At 49.2% G+C, this 21,014-nt stretch overlaps 2 protein-coding genes across 3 annotated transcripts in view; one reads left to right on the forward strand and one right to left on the reverse strand.

Moving 5' to 3' along the window:
* SLC4A3 (solute carrier family 4 member 3) overlaps positions 1 to 1,277 on the reverse strand; it is a 34,561-nt gene extending 33,284 nt beyond the window's left edge. Inside the window, exon 1 of one of the 2 annotated variants that reach the window (XM_064661101.1) lies at positions 1,259 to 1,277. The gene's annotated coding sequence lies outside the window, so the exon portion shown is untranslated. Of the gene's footprint in view, positions 1 to 603; positions 693 to 1,258 lie in introns of those variants that run through there. The other variant, XM_064661100.1, reaches the window with a different exon arrangement.
* On the forward strand, positions 920 to 19,764 carry STK11IP (serine/threonine kinase 11 interacting protein). Its single transcript, XM_064661102.1, has 24 exons — positions 920 to 1,076; positions 1,176 to 1,378; positions 3,439 to 3,513; positions 3,811 to 3,906; positions 4,850 to 4,957; positions 5,175 to 5,246; positions 5,554 to 5,683; positions 5,868 to 5,971; positions 6,761 to 6,850; positions 7,864 to 7,905; positions 8,406 to 8,573; positions 8,880 to 8,961; positions 9,066 to 9,431; positions 9,613 to 9,803; positions 10,793 to 10,903; positions 11,649 to 11,844; positions 13,248 to 13,739; positions 15,221 to 15,336; positions 15,528 to 15,625; positions 15,810 to 15,988; positions 16,238 to 16,322; positions 16,778 to 16,860; positions 18,388 to 18,614; positions 18,916 to 19,764. Exons 1-24 carry the CDS (start codon positions 1,022 to 1,024, stop codon positions 19,054 to 19,056), a joined length of 3,510 nt encoding a protein of 1,169 aa, XP_064517172.1. The 5' UTR covers positions 920 to 1,021; the 3' UTR covers positions 19,057 to 19,764.
* The last annotated feature ends 1,250 nt before the right edge of the window (positions 19,765 to 21,014 follow it).

Genomic DNA, 21,014 nt, shown 5'->3' on the forward strand with positions numbered 1-21,014 from the left:
AGGTTTAAATATTTCAATGAATCCTATACTCAACTACCCTGGATGAACCACCACAGCCATTCACTCCTGAAGGACCGACTCTGTTCCATGACTCTGCCTCAGAGGCCCTTCACAGAGGTACCAGACAGGACGGAGCCGATGCAGCTCACAGACACATACACGAACACACGGAACAAAACCCAGTCCAGAATGAACTGCCAGCACTAGGCAGTAACGAGGACCAATCCCTCCACTGGACATACGGACGGCTCTGACAGATACACGTACAGCCGGAGGAGGGAAGGGACATAGGCAGGCACTGGGGTCACCGCACCACGTACTGAGCCGTGCCGAGCGCGGGACTGCTCCACGCCGCGTCGCATCCAGCACCGGGCGCTGCGCTGCGTGCGGTGCCGTGCCCCGCGCCATGCACCGCCTCGCACCGTGCCATGCCATGCACCATGAACCATGCCCCGCACCGTGCAGCCACCCGCACCGCCCCACGCACCGTGCAGCACCGGAGCGCCCCGCACACGGGGCTGGGGAAAGGCAGCCAGGCGGGGCTGCTGCAGCCGGGGCAGCGCAGAGGCAAGCGCCGGGACCCACCCCCTCCCCGGCCCGTACCTCGCACCGCCGGAGCAGGAGAGCCGCCCGCCGCCGCGCCGCGCCCCGGCCCCGCCGCCACGCTCCGCCCGACACGTGCCGTGCCGTGCCGTGCCGTGCCGCGCTGGCGGCGGGCGGCGCTGCCCCCCGGCCTCCCGCCGGCCCGCTCCGCGCCGCCCGCCGCCGCTGCCGGGCCGCCGCCGCTTACCGGGGGGGCTGCGGGGCGGCGGCGCCGGGGGGGGGCCGGGCGGGGGCCGGGGGGCGCGGGCCCCGCCGCGCGGGAGGGGGACGCCGGGGCGGGCTCCATGGCAACCGGATGTGAGCGGCGGCCGCCGCGCCGGGGCGGCGGAAGGGCGCGGCGATAACGCGGAAGGGCGGCGGGGCGGCACCGGCCGGCCCGGGCACCTCCACCTCCGCCGCCTCGGCCTCCCCGCCGCAGATGGCGGCGGCGGAGACGCTGGTGCGCGGCCTGGCGCGGCTGCTGCAGGACGCCGGTGAGTGGCGGCCGCCCGAGCCTCGCTGGGACCGGGTCGTGTCGGTGCCCCCGGTGTGTGGGCACTCACGGCCCGGCCCTGCCTTCCCCTTCCCTGCAGGGGACCTCGTCCTGGACGGCTCCAGCACGCTGACGCTGCTCACCCCCACCCTGCAGCATCTCACGCAGGTCTTCGAGCATCACCTGGGCTCCCGCAACCAGAACCGGGGCTTCGTGGCGCTGCCCTCGCACCCTGCCGAGACTGCCGCCATCCTCCAGGCGCAGTTCCTCTTCGACGTCCTGCAGAAGACTCACTCCCTGAAGGTCCGTACACGCCGGGGCCGGGGGTGCTGCAGGGCCGGCCGGTGGAGGGGGCAGGCACAGCTTCAAAACGGCCTCCTCTGTTGCCCATGGCCCCCGTCTGGCGTGTGTGCTCAGTGGGTCGGGTGGCTCTCACAGGTCGTTGCGTAGAGTCATAGTTCATTCAGTACGATAGTCTATAGCTAATTTACCTAGGATCAGCCTTGCAGCTCAGCAGAAAGTTTCTTGGAGTTAAAAACAGGGGTAGAAGGAGTTAATTATCTTCTGACCTTGGTAAAGTGGTGTCATTGTTGGGAAATTATTATTTCCTGAAATGCTTGAGCAATTCGGGCAGTATCTGGCAGCCGAGCACAGCCGAGTGCTCCCTGAGTGGTGATTGATCTGCCCAAGGCAGCAGAGCAGAGGGGTTAGTTAGGCAGTGTACACACCTGCTACTCTGAGACCATCTGCTGCTTACTTTGGAGTTTTACATGCTCCTGCCTGGGCAGTGGTTCTTGTTGATTGATTTCACAGCATGGGACACTGCTAGTAACTTATCCTCATTAATTTTAACAAGTATGTAATGAAGATAAAAGTACAGCTCTAGGAACTCTTCAGAGAGGTTTTTGAAGGGTGGCATGTGCTACAGGGCTGCACATGATTCTACTCGGCACTGGGGCACTGCTGGGAGGGTAGTAGAGGTGAAACGGGCCTGAAAGGGGAAGGGGAATTGGCAACTGTTCTTAGGTTCCACACTGGTGCTCAGGAGGTGTTGTGACTAAGCACTACAATCTATGATGTCTTTAAAAGTGTTTTCCCCGTGAGACTAGAGAGAATGTTGTTGGGAGGATTTTGTAGCAGTGTAATGAATGCGGAGACTGGAGTGGGGCCCAGAGCCTCTGGAGAAACATGAGTGTCCTGGCAGGAGGAGGCAGGGAGGGACACTGCAATCAGGAGGATGTTGTGGTGAGTTCTTGTGTTAACCAGAAAATGGGCTCTCTCTGTAATAAGCCTGTAAAGAAGGGAAAGCTGCTTATTGTTGTCTAGTAACTTGGAGAAGTTAATAATTTATAGCAGCCTGATCAGATTTTTAAGGCAGTGGAAGAAGAGGAGATGATCAAGACATACAGCAAGAATGGCATCTGAAAGAAACTTTGCTAAAACTGATCATTAGAGCTTCCCAGCACAAGCTTCCCCTACAGATGCTCTTGTTCAATGGGCAGCATTGGTGCTGGCAGGCAGTGGGCAGTGATTCATTGCTGCCAGGGCTTGGAAGCAATAGTGGTGATGAGGCCTTGGAATGTCTGTTCTGCACCTGATGAGTCACTTCTGCGGGAACATGGATGTAACTGGCAGAGATGGTCTCTCTGGTTGTACTTTGCTGTCTACAGTGGAGGTGTTAACTACTTCATTACTCACTTTCAGTAGCAGCCTGAAATATTGTTTCTGCATTGTCCATAGAAAGCATAAGAAGGTGGATTTAATAAACTGCTTTTTGGTACATGAACACAAACTGTGTTTGTAACTGCCCTGTGGTGAAAGGCCTGTGGCTGCACCACAGAATGCAGAGGAGATTTGCAGGCACCTCAGTCTAATACTAACAGGTGTCTTGGAGACCAGCTCTGTTTTCCATTGTATCTGCTTGTGATTTGCCTTATTTGGCCTCTTGTAGTGAAATGCACGTGCACACCTCCCACCAGTGTGCTAGTTCAGCTCAGTTGCTCAATAAACATAGCTCCAGCAGTTAGATTTGTCTTTAGTAGATTTGCTAGTGGTGGCTGATTGAGGACTCCAGCTGTCAGACCTCCCAGTGGTGCTGAAAGTGGTGAAGCCATGTGGGCAGAGGAGATGAAGAGGAGCTCTGTGGTTTGCCAGACAGTGCTTGCTAACGTGCTATTTTGTTTGACCTCTATCATGCTATGGGGCTGGGAGACAGTGTTGCTACCAGCACTGGGGGAGAGCTTGTCAGTGAATACCCAAGCTGGAGGGGGAGCCTGTTCAAAGTGCTGCAGTTGGTGCGTCAGGATGGTGGTATTGCAGTACAAATCAAGCTTGACATGAGACTTCTATTCTCATTTCTCTAGCTTGTTCATGTTCCAAACTGTGTTTTACAATCTGCTGTGAAGATCTTCCCTTTCAAGTCCCTCCGGCATCTAGAAGTAAGTATAGGGGGCAGGACTGGCTTTGAGTCTTGCTGTTTGGCTTTTCGTGACTAGTTTTGTGTTTGCAGAATGCCTCTGCTCCTAAAAATTGGGTAGGCTTTTGTGCCTTCCCTAAAAAGCTAAGTCTAAACTCATGTAACACTTGCTTGGGGTGTAACTTGTGTATGAGCAAAGGCTGGAATGTCAGAGAGGGAGGCTGCAGCATGGAAGTGGGAGAACTCTTGCAGATATGAGCTGCTCTTATACTGTAATATTTTGATGTATGTTGTCCTTGCTTTCTCATCATTGCTGCAGTTGAGGTCTGTCCCTCCACACTGCCTCCGGGGACTGCGATTTGTCTATTCTCAGCTGGAATCTCTAACGTGTTGCAAATGTATCAGTACACTGGAGGTAAGTGTCTCTACACAGCTCGTGGGGACAATTGCAAGAGAAAGGCTATCTTGATCCTACAGCCCTTCACCCAGGGAAGATATAGGAGACAGTGTTAACCCTTCCATCCATCCATGCATGTTGTGTATGGCTTTTTCTCCCTTCCACATTCTGAGGTTCTATTCCTGTCTCAAGCAGTGTTGAAGTATTCCCTGCTTGGGTACACATGGGCTCTGTATTCTCCTTCTTCACTTCTTGACAATTTCTGGCTCCAGACAATATTCATGTCAGCTAGGTCTGACAGCTCTGTGTATCTGGCCGTTTCCACATTCAAGGCCTGCAGCTGGTCAAGGTTTATTTCATCGTACCTCAGCAGCCTTAAATAAGAGCTGATTATCAGAGGAAATGCTGTGCTCTGGTGTGTTATCTGCACTGCTGCCCAGCGGATTTCCGAGACGTGAAGGCAAGCTCCAGCCATGGAGAACTGAGTGGTGTGGGCTGTGCTGGCTGTGGGGCTCTGGGTTTCTGTCTGGGGCACAGAAGCAGCTGCCTGCTGGGGAACAGGAGCTGCTGATAGGGAGTGCTTTGAGAGCTTCTTTTGTCTGTCAGAACACAAGTGTTTAACTTGCTTTTGCTTTGATGGAGGTCTGAAAAAGGTTTTGTTAGCCTGAATCTTTGTGCTTAGTGTTCCGAGCCTAAGAATTCTAACAAGTTAGGTTAACTATTGCCACTTTAGTGCAGGAAACAAAAGCATCTCCCTTCTTTCTAAACATCTAGCCGTGGGATTCCCACCACCTCCAAATACTTGCTTTAGTGGCATAAAACTCATTGGTTCTGTAAGCAAGGCAAGGTCTGTAAAACACAGTATGTCAGCCTTGTTCTGGACTGACTGTTCTCCTGTGTTCCTCTGCTGTTAGTGTAACAGCTAGTACTCACCAAGGAATGACTCCTCTTTTCTTCCTAGGAAATCATTTCAGCATGTGGTGGAGATCTGAGCTGTGCTCTCCCATGGTTGGAATTGCAGACTGTAAACTTCAGCTATAACTCAATCACTGCCTTGGATGACTCGCTGGTGAGTGGGGCATCCTTCCTGCATGACTGAGGGGAAGAAAGGAGATGATCACAGCCAAGAGCTGGGCCTGCCGTTGCTGATGCCGCTAAGTCTGGGTGGGAGGAAGTGAGCAGAGTTAATTTTGCTGGCCTCTCCCAGCAGGGCAGGCTTTTTGTACTGCAGTGGAGACATTTGTAGGATCTGATCTAGATCTAACCCTAATCTTTTTGTCCTTCAGCAATTACTAAATGCTCTGAGGGTCTTGGATTTGAGTCATAACAAGATCCAGGATTGTGAGCACTATTTAACGGTGAGTGTCTTTTGGTAGTTCAATCCATGTCCAGTCCTTTTCTGTGCTCCATTGAAGTTGCTGAGGAAGGAGAAAGCTGCTCCTAGCAAATTTTGTAAAGCAGTTAGATCATGCTGAGTGCCCCTAGACAAACCACTCCCAATATGAACATCAAAGTCTTTCTGCAGAAACAATCTTAAGAAACTCACTTGTTATTGACCTTGTTGGAATGGAAAAAATGGTAGAAGCTAGTGCCCTGTCTTGAGTTCAGGGTCAGGCTTTGAGCTGGGTTCCCAATTGATTTGGTGCTGCTCTTCTCTCTGAACAGACCCTTACAGAACTAGAGTACCTCAATCTGGCTTATAACTTCCTGTCCAAGATGCCAAACCTTGGCATCTTCAGCCGATCCAAGTTGGTGACTCTGATCCTGCGCAACAACGAACTTGACAGCATTAATGGTGAGCTTACAAGGGAGGAGCATTTCTGAGCTTGAGGCCTTTCTGTCTTCCTTGAGAAGGGACAGAACTTGAAATCTTGGGCACAACTATTTTTATTAGGGTTCAATTTTGGGTGAGAGGGATAGGTGGGAGGTTGCTAAGTTATATCTTCTAGCATGCTGATGGTTTCTTGCTTTGTTCACAGGGGTGGAGCAGCTTGTGAATCTGCAGCACCTTGATGTGGCCTATAACCTGCTGCTGGAACATGCCCACTTGGCACCATTGTCCACTCTGCACTGTTTAAAAAAAGTAAGCATAAAGCCTGATGGGTTGGTAGATTAGAGATTTCATGATCAGGGTGTGCAAGATGAAGACTTTGTGGTAAGAAGAAAGTTTTGAAAGATAAGTTCAACTCCTGAGCATTTAATTTTAATGTGTGAAACTGATGGGGGAGCCTTAGATACCTGTATTTCAGCCTTCAGTTTTGGTGACTCCTGCTCACGCTTTTTCATATATTCATCCCCACTTCCTTGCTCCTTCTTTCTGATTTTAACACTATCAAGTTCAGTGAAGATCCTCCCATAGTCCTGTTGTGAATTTGTATGTTCAGAGAAGTCTGAAGGAGGATCACTGCAGTCACTATAGTGATTGTGAAAGAAGATCATAGAATCAGAAAGTGGTTTCTGTTGGTAGGACCTTAAAGATCTAGTTCCATCCTCGCTGCCATGGGCAGGTACACCTCCCACTGGACCTGGTTGCTCAAAGTCCCATGCAGCTTGGTCTTGAACACTTCCAGGGATGGGGCATCCAAAGCTTCTCTGGGCCTGCAAAGGACTGTTCTCTTAACACTTCTCAGAGTCAGTACTGAAAAACTCATAATAATTTAGGGGCATGAGTAGGAAGTCCTTTAATCTCCTTTTCTATTTGCTGAACTAATTTCAGGAAGCATTGTAAAAGCTTAGTCCTCTCCTGGCCTGATTACTGTCCCACTGCAAGGATATTTCCCAAGGCAGAGAGAAAGACTGAAGCCTGCAGGCAGAATAGATTAGGGTATAGAATATTGCTTCTAATAACAGTTTGTCTGTTTCCCCCACCCAGCTGCATTTAGAGGGAAACCCGATATGGTTCCATCAAAATCACCGATCTGCAGCCATTGTGCACCTGTCTCCTAGGGCAGCCTCCTCCAATGTGAGTATTAGCCATGTGCCTTCTGCCCCTGCTGTTGAAGGTGTAGGGTGTTCTGACACTCGGGCAAGTGTGGAAAAAGAAACTTGTAAATTTATTCCAGTGGTGTAACAGTGGTGATTGTTTTGTGGTTGCCTTTTTTTTTTTTATATATAGAGTAGTATTTCCTTAAATTTTTATGTGGTGCACTGGCCAGGCAGAGTTGAATACTGATCTCAAGTTTGCAAGACCTCATATCTTAGTATGTCTTCACTTTTGCTGACTGATGGTTCCAAAACTTTACTCTCTTCCTGCTAAATAGTAACTATGTAGCTGGACTGCGCAAAGAAGGAACTCACAGTTTTGGCCCGCTTTACCTAAGTGTGTACTGCCACGGCCACTTCTTTCTTTCTCCCCATCACTCTGCTCTCAGCTAGGTGTCATCACTGTTCCCTTGCACTCCAGTGCTTAGGCCAGTTTTTGGTAATCTCATTTCAAATAAAGAAGCCAACAAAGCCAGCGTTCTGGCAATTTAACAAAGTAAACTTACTTGCTAAGGGTCAGAGGTGTTCCAGAGCTGGTCTGCCCTTTCATATGAGTGGCAAATGGCTGGATTCATTGTCTTCAAACTGCATCTTGGAAAAAGCTTTCCCTGAGCTCAAGTTACTGGAAGCTAGGTGGATTCAGGCTAGAAGTTGGGTACAAGCTTTGAAAGTGAGTGCCTTTCAAAACAATTTGAGTTGTTGCAGAATAATCTATTGTAGCTCTTCTGTGAACTGTCTTGGATATGTTTCTAGAAGTCATAAAGTGTGTAAACAGGAAGACCACAATGGTCCCTTCTGGCCTTGTATGCAATTAGGTCAGGTGGCTACAATTGAAGGAGTGATGGATAGGCAGGAACAGGGTTGTCTCTTTGCAGTTTTGTGCCAGGGATCCCAACCCTAGGGTGGCCTGAAGGGGAGTAGGAGTCAGCAGAAGTTGTCCTGAGTATGTGCCAGCCAAATGGAATCTGATTGCAAATGGGTCTCTAATTACAGTTCTTCTTGGATGGGGAGCCACTCTCTTCCTCGGACCTAATGGTAAGTATAATTGTTAAAAACTGATCTTACTGGCTTTGGGACTGGGAACTCTGACAGGTTTTTGCATTGTTATGTGTCCCATTAAATCTATATGGGCTGCCATGACTTTGACATAGCTCATTTTGTCTCAGTCCATGCTGATTCCTAGTAATTGTTGGAATTGGCCAGTGAAACTTATTCTGGCTTATGTAGCTTTGCAGGACTTGGAACCTTGCATGTTTCCTCTTCAGGTGCTGTCTGGTGCTTGACACTTGAACTACATGTCAGCAAAACAGTTATCAGTTTCCCGTATGCTTTAAGAAAGGCAGAGTTAAATCAGTTAAATCAGAGTGGTTGTGATAAACAATCCAGTCAACCAGGCAGGATCTATTGTCACTACTTTGACTGAGATGGTGAAAGTTTGGGGTGAGGGGGGGGGAAGTTATCAGCCTGAGTTGTGGCTTGGTCACCTTGTCTGCCCTTTGCACTCAGCCAGCAATGGTCTTTTCTTCTTACTTTAGCACCTTCCAAGACTTGTGCAAAGTGTGTCACAGTCCATCCACACTTCTACCTCAGAGAAGACCACACTGGACCGCAGTGCTCTGGAGAGTTCATGTGCTGCAGACTTCAGTGACAGTCAGTCCCCAGCAGAGAATGTGGCTGTCAGGCTCCCTCGGAAGAAAAGCAAGGTCAGGGAACTGACATAACTTCTCAACCATGTAGCTGGCATGTTGGGTGAAGGGGCTGCCTTGACGTGAAAGCCTCGTGCAGTGGGATATGGTCTGGTACTGTCTGTGTGGTTAGTGAGCCTCTGCGCTGCTGTGTCTGAGGAACAGGCTGGGCTTAACATCAGTCTTGATATACCATGTAAAATGTTTCATGGTGTGCTTCTACATTGTAACATCTATAAACCCTTCAGTTTGGCAGAGCCCCTCATCAGATGCTGTTTTGGTTGTTCTGATCCCTCCCAACTATTCTTACCTTGCCTTTTCCAGGGTAAAATCAAAGTGCGTAGAGCGAGTATTTCAGAGCCGAGTGACACGGAACATGAGCCCCAGGCATTACCTCTCTCTGCTGGTGAGGCTTGTCTTCTTAGTAACATAGCAGCTGAACTGCCCACAGTAAGAGGAGTATTCTGGCCTGGTAACTATTTTCATGCTTCCCAAGTTTTCTGTCTGCAGGCCTGGTCCTACAGCATCAGAAGGAGATGAAGCGCTTGGCCAGCTTCAGAGATCGCTTTGGTGCTGACTGGCTGCAGTACAAGAGACACCTGGAGGAGCACGACCAAGTACCTGTCATCTCCCGTAGCCGTTCTGCAGATGAGATCGCAGGCAGACCTGCTGCCATGGACTTGCAGAGTGAGAGCTCTGACCTAGAGCAAGGAAAACCCCAGGTAGCCCAGGAGGAATCCTCTCCTCCTTTGAATGACACTGAGAAGGAGGAAGAGCCTGAAGTACAGCTGGATGAGCCTGAGGAAGGAGAACAGAGGGGAGAAGAGGAGGCAGATGAGCTAATGCTAGGAGAGGAAGAAGAGGAGAAGCCAGAAGGTAAACATGTCCTTTCACTGCTGTGTTTGAGGGCTTGGGTGACGACAGAATAGATGAATCAAATGTGATATCTCTGAAGCTTTATCATGCTGCCCACTATTGTGGGAATTCTAAGGACCTTGGCCCAGTGGGCCTGAAGGCCTGCTGCATGTGCTGACCCGTACTGTGTCTTGCTTGGCAGTGGACCTGTGCCAGCCAGTACTGGTGAGCCAAATAGAAGGTGAAGGGGACCCAGAGCCAGACTGGATCTTCCTGCGAGTCACAGCTAAGCATGTGATTGAGGTGGAACTGAAGGCTGCCAGAGTTCTCCACAAGCTGGAGCTGAAATGCCTGCAGAATGTGGAGACCTCCGAGTTGAGCTGGAAGAGAATGGTGAGTTATGCCTCTGTGTGAGTCTTTGTCATCTTACTCACTGGCTGGGCCAGTATTCTGCATTTGGACTTCTGTCAGAGAATCCTGCAGGTCTTTTCCTAGCTCCTGCAAAGACTGATTGAAAAAGCATCTCTTCCACCCAATGTATGTGTATCTAAGAGCATCTGTATTGCTTAAAGTACCTGCAATAATGCAGCAGAAAACAGCATCAAATTTATTCCAAATCTGAAATTAAAAGACAATGGCTGAACTTGTTCCAGTATGCAAGAATGAGAGACTTCTCAAGAGGACTGAGATGAAATGGTGACCTCCTTCCTGTCCGTTCCTCAGTGGGATATCACCCTGGCCTTGGAGGACTGTTTGTGGATTGCACAGTTTCTAGTGCAGCACTGAGCTAACTCTGATGTTTAGAAAACTCCTGGTAGCTCAGTGGGCAGTTTGCCATCTGCTCTAGTTGCACACTTTAGCACTACCAGCCTTGTTTGACTTTTGTGGTTCTTTAGAAAGGGAGTTTAGAAATGTCTTTTTCCTTGTGGTAGGATTTTAACATTCAGTCTGTGCACAGACATGTTTACAGGTTTCTCCAATACTGCTTTCTGTAAAAGCTCCAACTCATTTTTAAATCCTGCCCTTGTGCCTTTTTGAATGTTTGTGGCTTGATATTCTTCTGAAATACCTTCATGAAAAGGTGTTTTGTTTGAAATGCTTTGTTCTAAGCCTTGAAAGTTACTGTTGTAAGTTTCATGCACTTGTGCAATTTTTCAAGCACTCAACACAAGTGTTGTCAGCACTTGTTTGCTTTATATTTGTTTATTTTTGTTTATGCCCATTTTACCAGACTCCCAAATGCTATCAGCTATAGAGGGCTACTCAGGGCTCACTAAATTAAGTGCTTGTATGGCCATGTTTCAGCTGGTTGCAAACAAATGTAGTCTGTATACTGAAAACTGCTTCCTCTTCCTAAAACGGGTGTTTTCTGTCTCTTGCAGGACCTGGAGCGAGTTTTCCCTGTCCTCACGTTGCACTTCAGCTACATTCGCAAGGACCGGCAGAAGCGCAAATATGTGGTGCTTGATGACTGCCCAGAGCAGTGTCTACAGGTGGGGAAGGCCTGGGAAGGGGGGCAGTGTTACTGCAGGACACTGGATTCTTCCAGCCAGCAAAGGGCTGCTGTTCTCAGAACACATGAGCACCTGCTGCCCATGTCTGGCTTGCTGGGATTTCTTCTGCTGCACAGATGACCTGTGGAGGGCCCTGTGAGCATGGCCGTGGGCAGTGAAGCTCCTGCAGCATAAAGGGCGCTCTCAAGGGGAAAGTCTTGCAGCTTTCTTTCTCTTGGGGTGAAAAGTTTGTAGTCAAGCTAGTGATTGTTACGTACTGTGCATGTGCAGCATAATGTTTCGTGTGTTCTGAGTGATGTGCCAGCCTGTACTTAGCCCTCTAGACAGTGAGTGTCAGTGCTATGGCAGCTCTGGTCCACACAGCTGCTGTAGAGACTGGTCTCTAACCCAAGCATTTTTCTTAGGATACTGTTTAAGTATATTTAAACAAGTTGATAAAGAGAAGACACAAATAGATGGGACCTTTGAGACCAGAGTTACAGAGGGAGCCTGTCAGTATGTAGATTCAAGGCACAGACCTGCAAAAACAGGTTCTCTTGGTCTTCTGCAGTGAAGCTCCGTGCCCTTGGCAAGTCTTGCACACCTGTGAAAGTCCCTGTTCCCCTCACACTCTAAAATGCTGTAGTGAGGCATGTGAAGAAACTTGCTGGTGTCAGAAGCTTGGTTTTATTAGGACAATCATAGCTCCCTGCTAACAGTCTTTTCCTTTTGCTGCTACTTTTAGAATGTCCTTGAAGTGTTGTCCCCAGCTGTTGAGGAGAATCGGCAAAATCGGGACCAGGAGAAGGGATCAACAAAGTTCCAGTGCCTGAAATGCAAGAAGGAGTTTTCACAGTCCCTGGCTTCCTGGGATCAAGGTTCCTATCCTTCAGAGGTTGGAGACACCAAAATCCTGGAGCCCCTAGTTGCCTCAAATCAAGGTAGGATTTAGTGTCTAGGAGAAGGATGCTTGGTAATGCCCAGGCAGATTTTCAGAGTGGCAGCTGTGGTGCAGAGCATGGAATGTATAGAAGGAGGTGATGCCTTGGCTGTACTGGAATTAAAGTCTGTTGTGGGATGTACTTCACTTGGCCTACTTGGACTGGGAAGAGCCTGCCTTGTTTCCTAGCACGTATTAGCCACTGTTTTAAGGTTAGGCAAACAGCACTTCTGTTCTGGGGGCCTGGAGTCTAGGGGAACTTAGGGATGCTGGAAACTGGAGTCTGGGAGGGGCCTTAAAGGTCATGTAGTCAGTTCTGCCACAGAGACTTAATTGTTCTAAAGGCCTTTTACAGAAGCTTCCAGGGAATCTGTTCCAGTATTTCAGGTAAAACTATGGCTAACCCTAACCTAAGTCTTCCTGGCTGTGAAGTGTAAACCCATCCTTGCTGCCCGTTTGGAGAGCAATTCATTCCTTTCTTTGTAATTGAGGGCCATTGTTCTTCCCCCACAACTTGTCCTGTTTTCTGTCCTCTACACTAAATAAGCTCAACTTTCTAGATAATTTGCTTGTCATTCGTATTTCATTCATGCAGTTTCTTACTGGTCTCCTTTGTACTCTTTGCCATTTGTTCACATTTTTCTTTGGGTGTTTAAAACTAGATGTGGTATTTTGGCTAAGACTTGGCTAGTGCTGAATAGGCATCTTCTGACTGCTGAGTTTTTCAAAGCTCACTTTATATTTGAAGTGGGGAGTGCCCAGCCTTGGCTTGATGATGCTGTTTGACAAAGTTCCTGGGATTGAAGTACTGCAGTGGAGGCAGAAGTGCTGTCCTGGCTGCAGCACTTTCCTTTCCCCTGGGACACTTTCCTCGCTTTGCCAAGGAGTCCCATGATTCAGCTGGGAGTCTGTTCTGGTGTGGGTGAGCATCAGGAATCAGGGTCAGGAGGGATGAGGACAGCTGGGAAAGGGACATAGCCTGCTTGTGGTATGGTAGACTGGAGGATAAACCAAGCCGGGGAGGGAGGTGCCTAAGGAAGGTTGGATTGACTGGTCACGAGCTTGGGCTTCAAAGGTTTTGTGAGCTCCTGTGGATGTGGAGGAAAGTCATAAGCCAAAGCCCTGATGTAGTTTCAGTTGCAACCACAGCACACGCTGGTTACCCTAAATCTGAGCAGAACTATTTTATGTGGATATTGGCACTGATCCAGAATTTCTTGTGAGGGGAGGTATGTAGGATATGATTCTGAACAAAGTTGCTCAACAAGCTGCTCAAGTTAGACTGTAACTATTGTCTACTTTGAAAGGGAGGGCTTGTAGTTTGCAGAGGAGGGGGGGGAAGTAAAACCTTGCGAGGGGAGAACTGCTTTGGCTTTTCTTTATCCCTGACAAAATCTTCCGCAGATCCTGCAGCAGCTGGTGAGCCCATAGCCTGTCCCTGTTGTTCCAGTGACCATGTGGTCATTCTGCCTTCAGAGGTGTGCTCCAGCACACCTGTGCTGGCTGGTGCCGACAGCACGAGTGAGGACCTCTCAGACTCTGTGCTGGAGGGAGGCAGCCAGCAGGAGGGCCCGGAGGAAACACCTGTCCTGGCCAGTGAGAGTGGGAAGTTCTACATCGGCGGGGAGGACAGCTCGGAGGTGGATACCACCAACAGCACCAGGACCCCGGAGCTGAGCAGTGAGCCTGAAGGTGCTCTTCATTCCAACTCCCGTGGTTCAGATGGGGGCTGCGGGAAGGAACTGGGCATGAAGAGCCAGTACTTGTCCCTCAGCCACACAGACACCAATGGGGGCAGCTTGATGGGAAGCTACCGTTACAGTATTTCTCGGGGGCCCACTCCTTCCCAGCTCTCTTTGAACTCTGAGTCCGAGGAAACATGGAATCTCAGTCCCTGTGAGTATATAGGATCTGTCCAGAGTTTGGGGGTGTGGACAGCTTATTCACTGGGCTTTATCAGTGGTGCTTGCTGGGTACACTGCCTCCTGTTTAATGGAGAGGAGGACATCAAGTATGAGCAGCTGTAACTATATAGTTCTTGAGAGCAGAGTTTTGCATTCTCCTCTGTTAAATCCTCATGCCTGAAGGTAGGGAAAAGTGAGTCAGCTCCTAATCCCTGTTATTGCTTACACTCTGAGTAATAGGGTCATGTTCTGAAAGGTGCTCTGCTCAGTTACAGACACACTGGGTTCCTGTGGCACCCGGTAGCTGCCAGTTGGAGCATTACCTTTGGACAACAGTATGCACAATTTTTCTGTATTTATTCTCTGGCTTAAGTGTAGTGTGAGGCTGGTGTGTAAGTAGGAGGCTCTGTTAGTGGATCTACAGTTGCTTTTGCTTTCCTCACTTTTTTGTGAGCTTCAGATGAATGACAAAGCCTGTTCAAGAGACTGCATGCTGGCTGTGTGCCAGAGCTGCCATGCAAGACAGCAGTTACTAGGAGGTCCACAAATGATTTTTGAAAGACCTTAGATTTCTGATGTAGCAGACTGCTTTTGCCCAGGCATCAGCTTGTGATTTACAGAATAACAAGTTAGAAAGGAGCTGTGGAGGTTATCTGGTCCAGCCCACCAAATCACTCTACTGCAGCTGAGTCTAGTTCTGATTTGCGAACCCATCAGCTTCATGATCTATAGATCAGCCCTTCAAGACTGCTGTGCCTCTGAAGCGGAGCTGATGAGAACCACAGCTTAGGATTGCCATGTTCAGTCTTGTACACTTTATGTGTGAGAAATAAAGCAGTCTCTTGGGTCAAATCGCAAGGTCTCAATTTAAAACAGCCTATGAAAAAGCTCCTGCTGAGGAGAAGTTGATTAGCGTAGTGTGCCTGGTGGAGAACAGGCTCCACTGGGAAGTGTGTACTCTCAGACAGTATTGTGGCTGTTGTATAAATTATTTGGTCATACAATTGCATGACAAACATAATTATGTTCTTTAGCAGTTTTATTGGTGTCTTCCTCAGGACCCTTTAACCTTGCCACGATGAAAGTCAGAGTTAAAAAGTTGACCTGAACTGACACCAGCTGAAATGAGAAAGATTTTCTGGCTTTGTGATAAAGAATTGCCCTCCTGCCAAATCTGGCAGCAAAGCAGTGTCCTCCTGTGACTAGACAGCTGAGCATAGTTTGAAGCTGGCTTAGATCAAAGCTTTATATAGGTGAAAAAAAACAAGTGTCAGAGCGATGAAGTGCCCTTGTATCTCCACATGGAGACCTGTGGCCTGTAAGGCCCTGGGTTTGGCCCTTTGTTTTGAGGAGAGACTTGATGGAAGCAGCTGTGCAGAGGGGGGTGATGCTGCTACCCTGGTGCCATTCCACATGGCTGGGCAGCACCTGGTCAGTGGACAGAGTGTCAGTGCTGCCCTTTGCTCTCCTCAGCTGTAAACGGCATCTTGAACACGAGGGACTTCCGTTCAGTGGATCATCGCCTGAAGCTGTACCTGGATATGGAGGTCTTTGAGGAGAATGCTGAGGAGTTCCAGTGCTTCCTCAAGGTGAGCTGCCACAGCACCACTCCAACAGCTCTTCAGCTGTCCCTCTTGCCACCCTGCAAGTTCTGCGCTGGGGTGGCATCCCAGAGACTGGAGGGTGTGAAGGGAGGTGAAGTGTCTTTGAGTGTGTCCTTTCCGTGGGTAAACTGGCAAGGGGCAAGCCAAGGCTATGACCCACCATCTGTGTGTTCTAGGTGGTCATGGTGAAGTTTGGCCGGCAAGGAGAGTTCCTCTCAATCCTGGTTGCTTCTGATCTCAAGATTTATGTGCTGGAAGTCATCGGGGCTATCAGGTGAGAACCCTGAGCAAGTCTGTGAGAGCTGGGTAGTGCCAGTCTGTGTTAGCCTATGCTAACCTTACCCTGGAGGTGTGTGGTGACATGCAGAGGCTCTTCTGGCAAACCTCCCTGTTGCAGTCTGATGTGGGAGAGGAAATGGGGCAGCCTGCTGCAACTGAGGGTTGTGCTCTGTGATTAGGGGACAACCTGCAGACTGGCTGAAGAAGAGTGACTCTCACTACCTGTCTGATATTTCCCATCTGGAAGTGGGACTGTGCCACCAGAGCTTGCGAATGGAGTTTGAGAATCCGAAAGCCTCCTACAATCTGCTGATCCGGAGCCAAAGCTGCTGTGACCAGTTCCTGCAGACCCTGACAAGTAAGAGTAGAGCTGTAGAGGGGTAGGGGACAGGATCTGAAGTATTTGCTCTTGGGGAGCTATCAGGAGAGCTCTTGTTGGATATAGGATGGAAATTTGCTTCTGGCCAGCTCAGAGAAAGAGCTGTGGGAGAACCCTACTGGCATCATAACTTGCAGTGCCTCTCTAAAGACTAGAGAAGCATCCTGAACTGTTATGTACTGCTCTTGGATTTGCAATAAAAGATCTCTGCCTTCTCCCCCTCTTTAGGTCTCATGCAAGAACTGCCTGCTAAGCACAGGAGTAAGGTGAAGGAAATCCCCACTGAGGAAATGAATCCACAACACTGGCTATGGTAAGAACAGCCTATGAGAGGTTGGGATTTGAGATAGAAAGGGATGTCTGCTTGTCCAGCAGGCTCTGGGAAGCATGGTGCTGGAAATGGGGTAGCAGAAAGGAGGAGGCACCCCTGGAGTGGCAGCCAGGCCTATGTTACAGGTTTAAGGCAGCTGTCTCAGGTGCCTGCTGCAGAGGGAGTGAACAAAGGGGTGTCATGGACTGAGCCAGGCAGGGCAATTTCAGCTTTTCTGGAGGAGAGAAAAAGAGGAACGCATAGGGCCGCCTTCTCACCTGCAAGAAGCATTTCACTCCTAGCTGGCAAGGTGGTAGTCAGAGAGAGGATTTTTGCAACATCTGGAAGAGATGGGTCCTTCCCTTCCCCAAGAGGGCAGTGAACAGTAGCTAATTCTCAGCAAATCTAGACTAGAAACAGAGTGCTTCCTTGATTCACTTGCTGTTGTATCTCTCCAGGCCTCTGCTGGATTCCAAGACCACAGATTCTGCAGCTGCAGATGACACTTGTTTCTTCTACCTGCTGGCCTACCTGATCCAAGGTACAGGAGATCTCAGTGGCCAGTTGTCCCATACCTTGTGCTATCTGCTTACATGCTTGTGTTTTTAGTGTACAGTCTGTGGGAAAAGAGCTGGGCCATTCATCCAGCAGTGCGATGGGGTGGGGGCATGGGTGAGGGCTCTTTTTTAGTGTTGGGATGTGTAGGATAGCTGCATACTTCTGTACATCCAGTGAATTTACCAGCCCTTTTCTACATCAAAGTCTAGGCTCTAGGGAGCAAGTTGGTCTTGCACACCAGGTTTGTTGACAACTTGGGATGGTTTCTGAGAAGCTGGAGATTATCTGAAGGCTGGATCATTGCCCTGATCTGAGGGAAAGATGAGGGGTCATAAACAACATCTGGTCTGTGTGACTTGCTGAAAGGCTCCTTTATTTGGGAAAACAGAAGTAGGTGTCCAGAACCTGAGATGATAGTACAGGAGCAGCCTGCTGGAGCCCATTAAGTTCTGTTGCAGGACTTGCTGGGGGACAAATATGTTAAACTTGGGATTTGAGTCTTCACTAAACACTTCCGATATCATCTTAGCTTGGGACACTGAAAAAAGCAACCTAGCTCCTAATCACATTCTGACCAATTGATTGCTGCGTTTGTACCCCTGGTCACCACTGGCCATTGGGGAGGTATGAGAGAACAACCATCAGAAGGAATCTGGGAAGTACATTTTTTGGTCTCCTGGAGCTGAACAAATAGCCTGTGGGAGGGAGAGCTTAAAGTGTGTTTTTCTTAACTCTACAGTTTTCTCCTCTTTTAGAGTATGGTGCCCAAAACTGGACACAATTCCAGCTGAGATCTCATTGCCAAGTAGACAGGATTAATTAAACATCCCATTTCTGATATTCCTACTAATTCCCAAGAGTGAGATGTGATGAGAAAGGCAACATGTTGCTGCATCAGCTTGTGATCCCTTGTGACCTCAGCCAGTTCTGCTAGTGGTTCCCTATTTTTGTGCACCTAACTTATTCCCAAGTTCTAGTGCTTTTAATTTGCATCCAATGAAGTCAGCTGGATTATATTTATGTTCCCTAAAGTTTATCAAAACTACTTTGCTTCCTGCCAATACTTGTGACACATCCCAGCTTGGTATTAAACTTTATGTGCTCTCTGTTCTACTCATCAGATATCTGCAGCCAGACGTATTCAGGCCAAAAAAGGCAGCCTTTGAGCTGCAGCTGCTGACTTTTAACTGAGGATTAGTAAAGTGCTGTTTAAAAAGTCAAAGGACTCAAGTGGCTTTTCCTGCCTCACTTGAGGACATGGGCTGGACAAGGCTTGCTGGGCGGTGGCCTTTCATATGCTTGCTCCTGCAACAAGTTTGGATAAGCTGGTCAAGCCCAGCCACATTTCACTACCCTGCTCCCCTCCTCAGTCAGCAAACTGGATAAGGCTGTTCACCCAAGTTACTACTGTTAGAAAGGATTTCCCTAGGGGAGGAACGGAAAGCAAAGCTGATTCTGTGGTGACTCAGGCTCTCAGCAAAGCCTCTCCTATTCCCTCATATCCTTTTAGGGGCATCTGCTTTCCCTGTGACCCTGCTGGGCACCCGAAGCATGCTGTTTCTGCTGGAGGAGAATCACCAGTGGCAGGTGCTGCCCTCCTTGGATGAAGACCATGAGGCAGAAATGCCTCCTAGGAGCAACATCCAGTTGAAAGAGAAGCAGCCGATCACCAGTATTAGCAATGTCATAACCTATCGTCTCTGTCCTTGTGACATCAAGCTGATGCTTTATGATGAGGTAACCAGGAGGTGGTCATGAGGTCAAGATGCTGGGGGCTGATTGTGCTCAGATCCCGTTCCTGCAAGAGCGTCTTGGGGCTGTCATCTCCCAACCTAACCTAGGGCCTTGCACCCCAGAGGCAGGGGAGCACAGTGGAAAGTCATGTGGGGACACTCCACTGCTGGCAACAGAGAGGGAGGAAGAGGTCACAGAGGAATTGGGAGGAGCTGGCACCCATGCTGGGGGAGAGTGGCTCAGGGCTGATCTGTGCCTTTCAGGCTAGTCTGCTCATTTGCCTCCCTCTCTTTCCTCCTCTCAGGTACTTAAGGTGGAGAGCACTTGGCACATTCGCACAGAGTGCCCTGAGCTCCTGGTAGAGCTGGTGGAGTGGATCCGCAGTCCCTGGGAGGAGATGTTCTCAATCGAGCTACGGAGGGCTGTGTACGAGGCACTGGAGTGAGCTTGCTGGCTGCAGACAGGCAGGACTTGGAGTCAAGAGTACTGCTGTGCTGGCAATGGTGCACAAGTGTCTCCTACTCCCATCTGACCTTGCTGTTCTGTGGCCTCTGCTTTCTACTCTACTCTTGCCCCTGGCCCTTTTTGGTGAGGAAGAGAGGAGCACACGATGGTTCAGACTGCACAGTCATTCATTTGCACTGGACTGGCCATGGAAGGATAAGGTGGTGGGTGTTGCCTGGGGTAGCGCATAAGCTACCCAAGGGCAGTTGGGCACTGTGGTCTTTCTAGGAGGTGTATTTACTGCCTTCCTAGCTGTCTCAGGACAGCTACCGTTATCTGCTGATGATTTTTTTTTTCTTCTTCCTCCTTCTTGTCCACGGTTTCCCTATAGCTGCCTGCTTCCAACAGGAGCCTGATTGCACAAGGTGATGAAGCATATTGTACACAACCCCACAGAGAGCCCTTACCTGTCTGCCTGGTGGGGTGCAGCTCAGTCTGCTGCTGTAGTCTTTCACTGTCACTGGGGAGGAAGGAGCCTCGAGGTTCTCATCACAGAAGTGTGTTGCTCATTGCTTAAGGATCAGGACCTTGGTGGGCACAAGCAGGTAAAAGCAAGGCTTAGGCTTTTTCTGAGCAGTCCTAAAGGAAGAGTCTATTTTAACATGAGTTTTACTATTTTCTATTGTAATAAAAGCTTATATTTATTAAATTGTCATGTTTTCCTTATTTCATCCTCTTGCAGTGCTGTAATATCTTTGTAAGGTCTTCCATACTAGCTTTGCTGCAGCCTTAGGAGTTCCCAAGCATCTCACAGGATTCAAGCCATTCTCCCTTTCCTGCTCAGAGTGGGGTGCTGGTGGGATCTGGGCTAATCTTCTCCACCTGCCTGGCTGCCAAGCAGAAACCAAGGAGTAAGACCCAGATAGCATTATACTGACAGGAGGTACTGATTATGGTGTTCTTTGTTGACAGTTGCCCTCAGGTGGGCATCCTATGGCCTTCCAGCCCCAGCATGTTGGTTACTGGCTGCACAGACCCTCAGAGGCTTGCCTCTCTCAGGAGCTGTTGCTGCTGTGGCTGTGAAGGTGGTAGTACCTGCCCCTAGGTTTTTCCCTGTATGAGGCTTTACTTTGTCTCAACTTCTCCTGCATAGAGTTAAATGCAGCTCAAAAAGTGCTGCTGCCTGGCCAGGGTTTGCTGTGTCATAGGGTCTCTGCCCTGGCCATTGAAGAGCAAGGTGAGATGCTGTGTGTGGTCTTTTGATGCAGCTGAAGCTCCCTGTGGTGGTGGGCAGAAATGGACTTGTTACATTAAAGTGCTGCCAGGTGGGATCTAATACCCCAAGCAGGGACCTTACTGATGGTCACTTTTCCCAAAGTAATGTCTCTGTCTTGCTGTGAGTGTTCAACCCACAGTTTCGGGCAAGTTTTCTGACTGTTCAATCCTTGGTGACAAAACCTCTATTTTATGTCAATGTGATCTTGATTTTTATAAAGACATGTGTTTGACATTCAGTGACCTGATGCCTGGTTTTTTTGGATACTTAATATGTCAACTCTTTGCAACAGTCTATGATGTTCAAACTTTCCACATGCCCAAAGTTGATGTCAGTGGCTTCACTTTCTGTCTTCAAGAAAACAGCAGGGACTTGGTCCCACTGATCCCCTGGACAGATATGATAGTTTCCTTCCCTGCTCAAACCCATCTATGCCATCCTCATAGCCTGAGGAGAGCGGGAAATTCAGTTTCCCTTCTGTGTCTGAAGGCCACCTCACAGCACACTGTTGGATGCCTTCTTGGAATTGCTGTACTATTAGATGTTCTCCTGTCACTTCCAGAGGCAGTTGAGTTGCTGAAGGCCCACAGTGGGTGATATTTTTATCTAGCCTTCTATAGGCTTGATTGACAAGACCTATGCCATCTTGAGGCAGATGTCACAACACATCCCACTTTCTTCCC

The sequence above is a fragment of the Pseudopipra pipra genome, chromosome 7, assembly GCF_036250125.1.
Source record: "Pseudopipra pipra isolate bDixPip1 chromosome 7, bDixPip1.hap1, whole genome shotgun sequence".
Classification (NCBI taxonomy): domain Eukaryota; kingdom Metazoa; phylum Chordata; class Aves; order Passeriformes; family Pipridae; genus Pseudopipra; species Pseudopipra pipra.